Source organism: Protomyctophum bolini, assembly GCF_963924005.1.
Source record: "Protomyctophum bolini genome assembly, chromosome: 5".
NCBI lineage: Eukaryota > Metazoa > Chordata > Actinopteri > Myctophiformes > Myctophidae > Protomyctophum > Protomyctophum bolini.
In genome coordinates this window covers 35986736-35999678 of record NC_137866.1, presented here as the reverse complement: position 1 = coordinate 35999678, position 12943 = coordinate 35986736, and the positions used below count along the sequence as shown (strand labels likewise).

General features: G+C 43.9%; 1 protein-coding gene across 4 annotated transcripts in view; it reads right to left on the bottom strand.

Annotated features, from left to right (window-relative positions):
* The window catches only part of ptpn11b (protein tyrosine phosphatase non-receptor type 11b), a 53441-nt gene that overhangs the window by 24063 nt on the left and 16435 nt on the right, over positions 1 to 12943 (bottom strand). For all 4 annotated transcript variants that reach the window (XR_013964080.1, XR_013964081.1, XM_080763934.1 and 1 more), the window contains exon 2: positions 7259 to 7381. Coding sequence is in view for 2 of the 4 variants with exons in the window: in XM_080763934.1 (XP_080620060.1) it covers positions 7259 to 7381 (123 nt within the window). In the remaining 2 variants the exon portion in view is untranslated. The remainder of the gene's footprint in view (positions 1 to 7258; positions 7382 to 12943) is intronic.

Sequence of the window (12943 nt, the reverse complement as noted above, 5' to 3'; positions counted from 1 at the left end):
TAATAATATAGGGGGCATTGGAATACAGGTTTATTTACACAAGGTTCCAATCACAATGATATTTGAATCGTATGTAGAGAGCAGGTTTATGGCGTTTGCGGCCGAGGATCTGCTAGCTGGACAGATAAAGAAACCTTTGCAGTCATTTTCCATATTGAGTGGAATGGAAGCTTTGAATCTGTGCGTTACAAATGCAAAACATGTGGATGCACGTGCACACTCACATCTGCGGAAGACGCATGTTAGTCCACACACATGAAGCTGGCTGGCTCTCTCGCTCTCTCTCTCTCTCTCTATCCAAACTGATTATCATCTAATGGTCGTATCAAGTGACACAAATCCTATTTACCTCCATCCCTTTTCACTCTCCGGCATGAAAATGCCATTTCCTTTTCCTCTCTCTCTCTCTCTCTCTCTCTCTCTGGTAATTGCTATATGGCCACTGTCGGGTACAAACCTTGTATCTCCCAAAACCGTTACTTTTCAGAGAGAAAAAAAGATAAAGAAGTACCTATGTAAATAGTTATAATATGGAGATAAGTGGTTTCTCTGTATGCTGGCAGTGGACCAGCGGTCTCCCCATGGCCCCCCTCTGCCCCAGCATGGTGCCTCCTCCCAGCCTGCATGGGGCCTATATGCCCTCTAAGAGTTGGACGCCATTAAAACACTCCACAATCACCTAAATGCACCCAATTACATTTTCAGGCACTCTCCTGCTTCTGTTATATTCCACTCGGACAAAACTCTCCTCTTCCTCTCTCTCTCACACACACAAACACTTATGGGTTCAGCAAAGGGTTTCTGGTAATGCTTTCTATGAAGCCAATTTCTATAATGCATTATAAACATACAAATTAATATTAGTCTGTTTAGAACACAATAAGTATACTTGTAAGCACTCATACATATTCATAATGCTTAACAAAAATACATAACCGTCTTTCCCATGATGATTATAGTGCATTTCAATTCTCATATAATTCTATAATGCATTATAATAACCATTATGAATAGTAAATGATACATTTATATAGCACCTTCATCCAAGGCTTTACATAGATTGTGCATTACATTCACCCACTCACACACCAATGGAGAGAGGAAACCATGCCAAGGGACCAACCTGCACAACAGAAGCAATTAGGGGTCTTGCTCAAGGACACTTCGACACTAACTCAGGCGGAGCCCGGGATCGAACTGGGAACCTCCCGGTTCCTAAACGGCCGCTCTACCCCTGAGCCACTTATCAGTGATATGTTTTTATTATTTACTGCACAAGGCATTTGTAGAATCGGCCTCAGCTCTAAACAGGTTAAAGGTTTCTGACTCAAGGACAGGCTGAGACAATCACTTTGTATCTACTACGGTATTCATTTCTCCTCATTGATCTGTGTCCCTGAGCACGCACGCACACACACACACACACACACACACACACACACACACACACACACACACACACACACACACACACACACACACACACACACACACACACACACACACACAGGCTCGCTGCCTGCCTGGTGTTATGGAATAATACAGCAGCTAGAGGGAGTGATAAATAAATCAATCTACTCTCCTAGGTAATAATTTCTGCAAAACAGGGAAAAAAAAGTTTTATACAGTATTCGCCTTCTCTTTCTCCGCAGGGTCTTTCTTTGGTGTATAAAAGAGCATGAGAGATGACTGGAAAAACTTTCTATAGGTTTTCTCTCTCTCTCCGTCCGTCCGTGTCTCTCTGCCTCTCTCTCCCTCTATCTGTCTGTGTCTCTCTCTATGTCTGTCTGTCTGTGTCTCTCTGCCTCTCTCTCCCTGTCTGTCTGTGTCTCTCTGCCTCTCTCTCCCTGTCTGTCTGTGTCTCTCTGCCTCTCTCTCCCTGTCTGTCTGTGTCTCTCTGACTGACTGTGTCTCTGTCTGTCTGTCTGTCTGTCTGTCTGTCTCACAGTCTTCAAAAGCTGTCTGAGTGAGCCATCCACCAGAGCAACTTTTGGCTCCGTCTATAGAAAACACATCTAACAGCGACCCAAATACCTCCTCCCTCCCCCTCCTCCCTCCCCCTCCCACTCCCGGGCCAGGAAAGAAGGGAGCGGGGGAGATAAGCAGAGGAGGGAAAGGCAGGGAGAGGGAGATAAGAGCGAGTCCCCCTGCGTCCATTAGGGCCTGAACAGTGAGACTGACTGTCCCCCTCATAATGGCCCCGGTAAGAAGAGAGCCCGGCTGGCTAATGACTGGCTAATTATCCTCTCCTCTGCTCCGATAAGGCACGCTAAGGGATAATTATATTCTCCGTCTAATGACCGCATCAGCCGGCGGACATGACGTGTCGCCAAGCTGAAAGAAGAGTGTTGACGAGTGCAATTTCACGGTCCAGAAATAGCCGATGTACAAGCTAACAACGAGCCACGCATGCAAACCGTTGTGTGCTTATGCTATTTTAGGGATCCATTGGCCTCCAATACAGGCCAATGGCCGTTGTGTGTGTTTGTGTGTTGTGAGCCTGCGTGTGTATGTGCGGGTGTGCGTGCGCGTTTGACAATAACAAAGTAAACACCGATAGGAGCGCGTGTGGAGGGAGAGGAGTATGAGATGCATGTGGTCATAGTGTAGGAGGACCTGGCCTGCATGGGCTGTTTCGCCTTTTGAAGTTCATCAACTTCCTCTGACCTTCACTTCCTGCGTTCCTCCTCCTCCCCCCCCACCTTACTTTAAAATGCCCCCCCCCCCTCCTTATAGCAGGCCAAAAGGCTATTTCTGCCAATTGACCCACAATGTGTGCATGCGTGTATGAGTGGGTGTCGGTGTCTGTCTGCCTGTGTGAATGTGACAGGCCCTATGTGGCTAGACAGTCCCCCCCCCCCTCCCCATAGTGTCTGATTTATGACACCTCGGTATACTCACCCCCCCCCCCCCCACACACACACACACACACACGCCAGCACGCCCAAACCCTTAAAGGACCACTTCACCTATTTATACATTGGTCCTCAGCCTCCTCATTAATGCTCAGTATAATATGGTACCATTTTTGTCCACTCACTCTGTGTCTCAGAGGAGGGCTGTGGAGAGTTCGGAAACCTGCCTACCAGTGACAACGTCAGTAGGCAGGTTTGATCATTTCAAGCGAGATTTTCAGCATTTTTTTTGTTTTGTTTTTATTAGTGCTAGAACAATGGCTTCTATTTCAGCGTGCTAACTTTCCTGGAAGAGAAAGGCTGTTGTTTCTGTGGTAATTAGCTTGGAATCCCCATCGATGAGATCATTGGTAGGCAGGATTCTGAACTGTTCACAGTCCACCAATGAGACGCATTGTGGGCATCTTATAATGAGCATTAGTGCAAGGACCAATTATATGAAGATATCAATGGGTGAAGTGCTCCTTTAACTCTGAGAGTGTACACAGTACACATGGGACCAAATGGACCAGTAAGGGTCCATTATCAGAGTTAAATTAACACTCAGAATTGTACAGTGTGGTTCTTCTCTCCCTGAAGCCTAGTTTTATTTATACGCACGCACACGCACGAGCACACACACAAAGCCATGCCAACACCAGCTGCACAGAGTAGAGGGCTTTAACAAATGCTTTCGGGTCCGTTTCCAGGCGCTGCGCTCACTGATGATGAGCCTCTTAAAAGCTTCTGTTGCCAAGAGAAGAACCGCTCGGACAAAACTCTCCTTCCTCCATCTCTCTTTCTCCCTCTCCCTCTCTCTCTCTCTCTCATTTTACTAAGAATATTTATAAATATAAGTACTGTGCTTAAGTACAAATACTACTACTGGTACTTTTACTTTGCTTGAGTATATCCATTGATACATTATACTACTATTACTGTATACTATACCATTACATCTCAATAATATAATACAGCAAATATTAATTATAGTACAATAACATGATACATATTATGATTCTGATAATTAGTACTTTTCCTTTAGCTTTTACGTATATTTTGATGCCAATATAAATGTTTGTACTTTGACTAAAGACTTAAATAGAGGCACTGAAGGCCGTTTCTGGCTTCCTCCCGGGGCTTTAATCATTTGGCGTGTGATCAAATTCAGGCGGGAAAGGCAGCAAACGGCCACTTCCCCTCAGTCTGTTATTCAACTACTTTTCCTGGAAGAGCGTCCGAGAAGCGTGTCAGAGATCCCCTGCTCCTCCAAGGACAGACGGACAGACGGGCGGGCGGACGGAGGGAGGGAATTCAGGGAAAGCGATCGCTTTCCATTTCAAACTTGGCCAACCGCACACAGAGGCCAGGCAGACTGACTTTGACAAAGTGTCGCAATGCGTTGTGTTGTGAGCTTAGATCTGTTTTTTTTTTTAAATGAAAAAGTGTGACACATTTATGTACTTTTCTCCTGTAGGCATATTTTGATCACAATACTATTGTACTTTTACTCAACTAAAACATGTCAATATAGGTATTTGACTTGTAACAGACAGTAACACATTTAGTTTCGTAAATAGTTTTATATTGTGGTATTACTACTTTTACTTTACCCTTTCTGGACGGGAACCCCTTTTGGTGTTTTAAGCATTATGTTATACTTTAGCTATTGAAAAATAGCAGATCTACAAGCTCATAGCACGGCACCAAGCTTGTAGGTCTGCAAAAAAAATTAATCGTGAAAATGTGGCTCAGATGTTTGAATATATTCTCTCAGAGCGAATTTTTTTTAACTCAAATCTGTGCTTCTGGGGGGTCCCTGGAACAACATTTTCAGATGGGGTCGGTGGCCCATTACAAATAATTTCATGTCCTTGACATGAAAATATTTGAGAACGACTGACATAGAAACATTGGTTTTTCAGAAAACTGTCAGGATTTAGAAGGTATTTGTAGAGTCTAAATGGGTTAAGTAAAAAAATTAAATATATATAGGCCTATATCACAATATTTCTTCCACCATTGTCCCTTTCAAACTTGGCCAACAGCACACAGAGGCCATGCAGGCAGATTGACTCATGCGTTCGTTCGGTTCATCGCCTGCCTGGCTCTGAGGACCACAACACCCCCGAGCTTTGTTTGTTCACCCGGCTGAACTTTGCACCAGCCAGAAAGCCCCCCCGGTGCCAAAGAACAGCTAATGCAATACTTTATCCACACTGTAGTTGCACGCAGAAAATAGCAGATTTAGAAGCTCAAGGAGTATCAATTCCTTGACTTAAAAGATGCAAATTACCCATGTTCAACTTCATTTAACTGGTCTTCACAAATGCTCATTATAAGATGGCACCGCCTGTCTGTCTGTCAGGTCTGTGTCTCAGAGGACTGTGGACACGTCAGAAACGTGCCTACCAGTGGCATCATCGGTATTGGCAAGTTTGATCATTTCAAACAAGACTTGAATTGTGAAATAAAAGAGCAATGACTTCTATTTCAGCATAACTTTCCAGGAATAGATAGACTGTAGTTTCTATTAGCTTGGAATGCCTATCAATGATGTCATGGTTGGCAGGTTTCTAATCTGAACAACCACCAATCAGAGACAGAGAGACTGAAATTGTGCTTACATTGAGCATTATGCAAGGAGTCGAGACCTATTAGAAAATGTAAAGTGTAAAGTAAGTATAAAAAAAAAGTTCTATTAACATGATGCTAAATGCATTCATGCAGAAAGCCCATTTCAGAATCAGAACCCTGCTGTGTGTATCATGTTAAATTGCTTCCATTGGCGCAGGCGCTTCAAAAACACCTTGGCAAAACAGTGCATTGCGTAAAACAGTGTGACGTGCCCGGTGAGCCATGTGATCAATCATGAGGGGAAAATACATTCAAGCAGGTGTTGAGTCTTGGCATATTATTGTCTGTCGGGTGGAAATAAAATGATGTCCAAAACAGTTACTTTTTAGGATTCAAATTCAAAAGTAGCAGAAGTAGGCAAGTAGTTTGATGTGTGACACTGTAGTATGATCAAGTACTGTAGTAGGGCGTCAATTTACGGAAAAACACAGAAAGTTAAAATATGGAGATAAGAGAGGTTTCCGCCCCGACAGCAACGATATCCAACTTTCATCTGCATTGGCCATTGTTCCACTGTTCATACCACTGTTCATATCACTGTTCATATCACTGTTCACTGTTCCACTGTTCATATCACTGTTCACTGTTCCACTGTTCATACCACTGTTCATATCACTGTTCACTGTTCCACTGTTCATATCACTGTTCACTGTTCCACTGTTCATACCACTGTTCACTGTTCCACTGTTCATATCACTGTTCACTGTTCCACTGTTCATACCACTGTTCATATCACTGTTCACTGTTCATACCACTGTTCATATCACTGTTCACTGTTCCACTGTTCATATCACTGTTCACTGTTCCACTGTTCATATCACTGTTCACTGTTCCACTGTTCATATCACTGTTCACTGTTCCACTGTTCATACCACTACCAGTACCAGCATCAGAGCATCCACTGTTCATACCACTACCAGTACCAGCATCAGAGCATCCACTGTTCATACCACTACCAGTACCAGCATCAGAGCATCCACTGTTCATACCACTACCAGTACCAGCATCAGAGCATCCACTGTTCATACCACTACCAGTACCAGCATCAGAGCATCCACTGTTCATACCACTACCAGTACCAGCATCAGAGCATCCACTGTTCATACCACTACCAGTACCAGCATCAGAGCATCCACTGTTCATACCACTACCAGTACCAGCATCAGAGCATCCACTGTTCATACCACTACCAGTACCAGCATCAGAGCATCCACTGTTCATACCACTACCAGTACCAGCATCAGAGCGCTGTGGATCCTTTTTAGTTTTAGGGGGAATCAAAAGTATTCAACAAACCATACAATAGAAACTGGTCAAACATTGGCCAAAATGTCAAATGATATAAGAAAGGAGCAGAAACAAATCGTGAAAATGTTATTTTCACCGTGGAACCGAGTCCAACAAAATGTAATGGCTCAAGTCCTACAATTCCAACTCCTTGTAAGGATTGGGGTCCCCAGTTCAATTATGAAAATGGTTGAGATGAAGCATTGTTCCAAGGGACCGTGAGCAGAGGTCCAGTACCTGAGGTCCAGAACCTGACAGAGAGAGTGAAGGTCCAGAACCTGACAGAGAGAGTGAAGGTCCAGTACCTGACAGAGAGAGTGAAGGTCCAGTACCTGACAGAGAGAGTGAAGGTCCAGAACCTGACAGAGAGAGTGAAGGTCCAGTACCTGACAGAGAGAGTGAAGGTCCAGTACCTGACAGAGAGAGTGAAGGTCCAGTACCTGACAGAGAGAGTGAAGTCTCCTGGGTTGCTCTTGCTGGGACGGGCCAGGAAGCTACCGTGCACCCCCCGCGTCAACAGCAGCTGTTCTGCCTCAATGCCGGTGACGTTTGGATGGAACCACCTGGAAACATATGACAAAACATGAGAGTAGGGCTGGGCAATGCGTCTTCACTATTATGGTAAAACTACCTAAAAACATTGTCCAAATAGTAATAACCTTATGTCACTTGATATTTGTAACACCATATATCTCCTTTTTTATTATTCATCTAATTTGTAATCAGTTATTTAATTATGATTTGGTGCCAGCCTGTCTTTTAACTACTTGAACCCTATAGTGTACCCGTACCCTATTATGGGGCAAACATTCACAGTTTTCGGGCAAAGACATTTGGTGTAGGTTGAAAAAAGGAGGGGGCCTAACATAGACCCTTGGAGGAGAGGACTCCGGTCAAGTATAGAGCTCAACAGAAGTCAAAGAGTATAGTTAGTACATTTGCATCTGAGAGCTTGAGTGTGACCACGGTGAATAAACAACACAATGTGAGTTCTGCAGTTGGAATGGAAGGACATCAAGGTTTACAGTAAGTCCCAGCTGCAGCAGCTAATGATTACTGGCTCCTTCCTCTGTTGTGTAACAGTGTGCAGGCAAATATTTATCCCATCCACTCCACAGGTACAGCACACAGCACACTGACTCATTCACTGGTTTACACTTAACATCATGGGGAAGTACACACAGTGGACTGTTTGGAAACTCGCAGTCCTTTAAAAAAGTGATGCTCACGACACAACCTTTTCCAATTTCAAGGTCACCCAGTTTGTTTTGTTTCAAGGTTCGAGTTTGAGGTTGTACTTTATTGTCACATCTTGTGCACAGGTACACGAGAGTAAAACACATTTTTGTTTGGCTTCCTTCAGCCGATGCAGCAGCATATAATATAATATGGATCTACCCTATAAAATACTTAATTTAACTCAAAGATACAGACCTGTAAGGGTCCATTTGGTTCTAACCATCAATCATTTAGCTGGGGGCTACCTTAAAACGGCCTCAGGGACCCCTGGACAGCCAAGTCTATGGACTTTTAATGTTTGTCTTATTCGTGCTCCCCCACCAAAAAGCAGGGCCCACTCGTGATGTCATGTGGCAGCCAAGTCTAAGGACTTTTAATGGTTGCTTTAAGCAGTGATGTCATGTGGCAGCATTCACTCACTTCACAGCATTCACACACAAGCGTGATTTTTTTGTTAACAGTAACTTAAACGTTATATAATATTGGTTTATCCCCACAGCGAAGCCTGCTTAGCACATTTAGACCTAACTTAGATTCTACAAATGCCTTGTAAATCCCGACAGTTTTCTGAAAAACCCATGTTTCTGTCAGTGGTTCTCAATCTATTTCATGTCAAGGACCCCCAAGATTATTATGTAATTGGCGGCCGACGTACCCCATCTGAAAATATGTTGTTCCAGGGACCACCCAGAAGCAAAGATGAGTTAAAAACGTGCTCTTAAAGAATATATATTCAAAGATTTGCACTACATTTTCATGATTTTGATCTGCTATTTTTCAATAGCTAAAGTATAACATAATGCTTTAAAACAAAAAGGGGTAAGTTCCCGTTCAGAATGGGTTAATTGAGTTCTGTAGCATGAAAAAGGTTCCCTCTATTTCATTGGAAAAAAATTAAGTAAAATGAAGTAAAGTATAAAACACTGCACTGGCGCAGGGCATAACGCGCTAGAGGCACAGTGAATGGCTGTCAGCTGTGTGGATTTGGAGATATCATGAACAGGGATCAGGCTTAAATGTCCCTAACTACCGGGTGACCTGGTCAGCTAATCCAACGCACCATTAGCTGCTCCCAGACCCATTTGTGCATGACGGCAGGAGGGCTGGATCAAACTGACCTGAAAGTGATTTGTGGTGTGTTTACCAGCACCAAATAGAGAAATTAGCATAATACTATTGTGTGTGTGGTCAGGGTTAATCCCTGGATTTTCCTTCAGCAAGCGTCAAAACATGCGTTGTCAAATATGAATGATAAAAAGAAAATAATAAATCGACATAAATTGATTGGGTACCACCAACCAATAGGAAGAATAGGAAGTGCGTCGTCGAACCACACTTGGCAGCCATTGCGCTTGAAGTTTTCTTTGAGTGAGTCAACTATTAGCCTCTCGAGACAGACTGTTGACGCAAATTCAAAGGAAAAAAAGAGGGCACTGTTTCTTTTGTTTTGCCAATGGGTTCCCAGATTGGTAAACTACAAACTATACAAACCGGAAAAGTAAGCCAAAGAGAACCTTTTTTCGAAAGCTCATCATTTCATAGGTCCAATAATGGTGCTACATTTACAACAGGTATTCATTTTGTTGACTAAGACTTAAAGACTAAGACTAAACAATTTTAGAAGTCTAAAATACGACTAAGACTATGGTGTGTAATTCTTAGTCTTTTCTGGCAAAAAATAACATTGCATTAAGACTAATACTACTAATACTAAGATTTTGATATTTAGTCGACTAAGACAGCCAATGAATGGCATTTCCATTCATGTGAGTGGAGTCTGGACTCTGGTTACGGGACTACAGCATAGACAGACAACCCCTTCAGCTAATCAGCATAACAAAAAATAATTACGTCATCTCCAGTCTCCAATCAGTGAACGACACTAGCCCGGAACACGGAACCTGATTGGGTCCAAAATCTGGACCATGCTAATGCATGGTTGATTCGTGGGGGTAACAAAAAGAGTTCCGTCATCGCCAGTCTCCAACCTTTGTTAATTTGGAAGAGTATGACATCACTCCTCTCTGTATAATCATTACTCGTTAGTCCTAATGCAGTCATTGTAGTTATCAATGTATCAAGTATGAAGTTGTATTTCACTACTAACACGGAGCCCGCCAGAAACAAGGAACACGGAGGGTTAAATTAGTACCCTAGCCCGCCAAACTCGAGATTCTCGGGTTCCAGGGCTTGATTCTTTAATCCATGTTTTAATCCGATCGTATCCTTAGCTAATGTTGCTACCCGCATCAACACAAAGTGGGAGAGTGGCTGCGGCCATTTTAGAGATGGACGCGCATCCACTTCCATTCTAAGTCCTGCATTCAAAGCTCTGTATTTCAGAAACGACATTGAGGGGGTCATTACTGGTGAATACAAGGGTTTTCAACAGGCTGTAGCAGGCGTGCTGACACTCGCGGTCGGGTTTCCCACCACCGACCGAGACAACAACAACCTGTCATGACACCACACACAGCAGTTTGTCATTGTAACATCCGTTTACGGATATTTGGCTCTTCAAAGTAAGTGTTACGAGCGATAAAACCTTGGCTATCGAGGGATTAATTAATGCTGGCGGAAATTGGGCTAATTATAAGACAGGCATTGCGTTTATCTTTTTGAAACATTGGCTTGTGATTGGCTGATCACCCCATAGTAGTGATGATTTGATTGGCTGAGCAAAGTACGCAAATTGTGATCGGCCAGAATGAGATGATGTATGATGATAAGAGCCCCTCACTTCACACGGGTGTACTTTATTGCTTTATTACATTTATGGCTTGACCCCGTCTTATCGCTGCTTGCAGCTATATTGACACTTGCATTTGCTTTAACAATCTCCGATTATGCTCTGTAAGCAAGTTGGGACATTACAGATGACCTAATGGCAGTGTGTGACTGACGTAGTGACCGACTACTCTATGAATGGACTAGAATGACTCAGAAGCTCTACAATCGGAACCATTCATATGGCCTTTTGTGCAGCATGAAACTTCTGTTGTCAGAATAATCAACCTCGATGTAGTAAGTGTCCCCCAGCCCCGGGCGGTCCACACACATATCAATGATTCAGCAGGAGTGTGAAACGAGGCCTTATCGGCACACATTTATAGAACTAAATGACTATATGAGTCACAGAGCGCATGCAGAGCTCATGCATTTCACAAATCTAAACCACAAAAAACTTTACAAAGGGAAGGCGTAATATTAACCAACGTAGCCCTATAGCGAGCACATGCCACAGTGTGGGCTTTATTGCCATGCAATCCCGTGTGCTGTTGTCCAGATGGCATCTGGAAGCCTCTCACGGCCGGAAACATTGGTTGGACAGTTTCTATATATGGAAGTTACGATGACATAAACCCATGATACCGAGATGAAAATAAGACTTGTGTCGTCCTTGGTGCGTGGGCACCGGGCACAGCGCTCGCCGGACAATGTGGATAGCGCGTCACACAGCTAGTGACGAGGGTTGAAGTTCCCGCTGACACTGTGATGACGTCTCTCTACAAAGCTACCTTTCATTTTCAATGTAAGCCAGCTACATTTTCCGTAGTTTGCACCAGCCTCGACGAATTTACAGGCGCATGCAAAGGCTAAACTTGTGTAATTTAGATAGCATCTTATGTACCGTAGACATAGCACTAGTACAGTTTTACTGTACAGATGTTCTACTGTTAGACAGATGCTAGCTAGGTTCTTAACTTATTTACGATTATTGATGACTTTTTTATGTACTGTATTTGATGTCTAAATGCCTACAGTAAATTGTAAATTGACATGAAGAAACAAAACTGACGTCTGACACAAGTGAAATGAGCAAGTGTTTCACCATTTACACTCACAGTCCTCTCCACAGACATGCAGAGAGAGCCACTAGAGTCCAAACATCTGCTCTCCCCTGCGTGGAGTTCTGGTGTAACTGGCAAGCGGCGTATCTTCTGTAAAGCTGCTACAAGATCAAATCTGTTTTGTGACCTAAAACCTTGGCTGTCATCTGTCCTGCAACTGAGCCTGTTACGCAGTACTTATTTACAGTATATTCACATCTCAGATGAGATCTATACATATTCACAATTTCACATAGATCTGTACATTCACGTACCCACATTATGATAACTGGGCTCGTCTGTGTGTGTGTGTGTGTGTGTGTGTGTGTGTGTGTGTGTGTGTGTGTGTGTGTGTGTGTGGGGTGGGGGGTCAGCACCCATGGGGATCAGATTAGAGCAAGAACAGCCAATGATTACAGCAGGCGACGGGCGTACAATACCAGTACATCAGGGGATTATTCACAAATACATGTAGATGAGGGGGGGGGGGGGGGGGGGTCGACATGTCCGTTCCACGTCGCCATCAAAGTCTGTCATGGGCAGTGGAGCCGGACACGAGAGCAGGACACATGAGAGGTATTTCAGAGCACCGTGAGGTCTGGTTAAATCATTTATTCTTCATGGCATGGCCGTGCCACTCTGCGGAAAGTATAAAATATTATCTTCAGTCACTTCAGTCAGACACTTTCTTCAAGACATGCCTGAATTATTGCATTGGCATGTTCATCGCACGGTGGAACAGTCGTTAGTGCTGTCGCCTCACAGCTAGAAGGTCTTGGGTTCGATTCCCGCTGGGTACGCTGTGGGCGTGTTCTCTCCTCCGCGTCATCAGTGCCCATACCCAAGGCGGGGTTGGCAAAAGGGCTGTGGTTGGTGGTCTGTGTGGAGTTTGCATGTTCTCCCCGTGTCCCCTAGGCCGGGTAGGCGGCGGTGGCTCAGGGGTAGAGTTGCTGGATGGTAACCGCAAGGTTGCCAGTTCCCCCAGAGTTAGAATTGTGCTCTGCCTAGAGCACAATTCACTGCCTAGATAAATTGTGACTGCTTTGCTTGAACTAT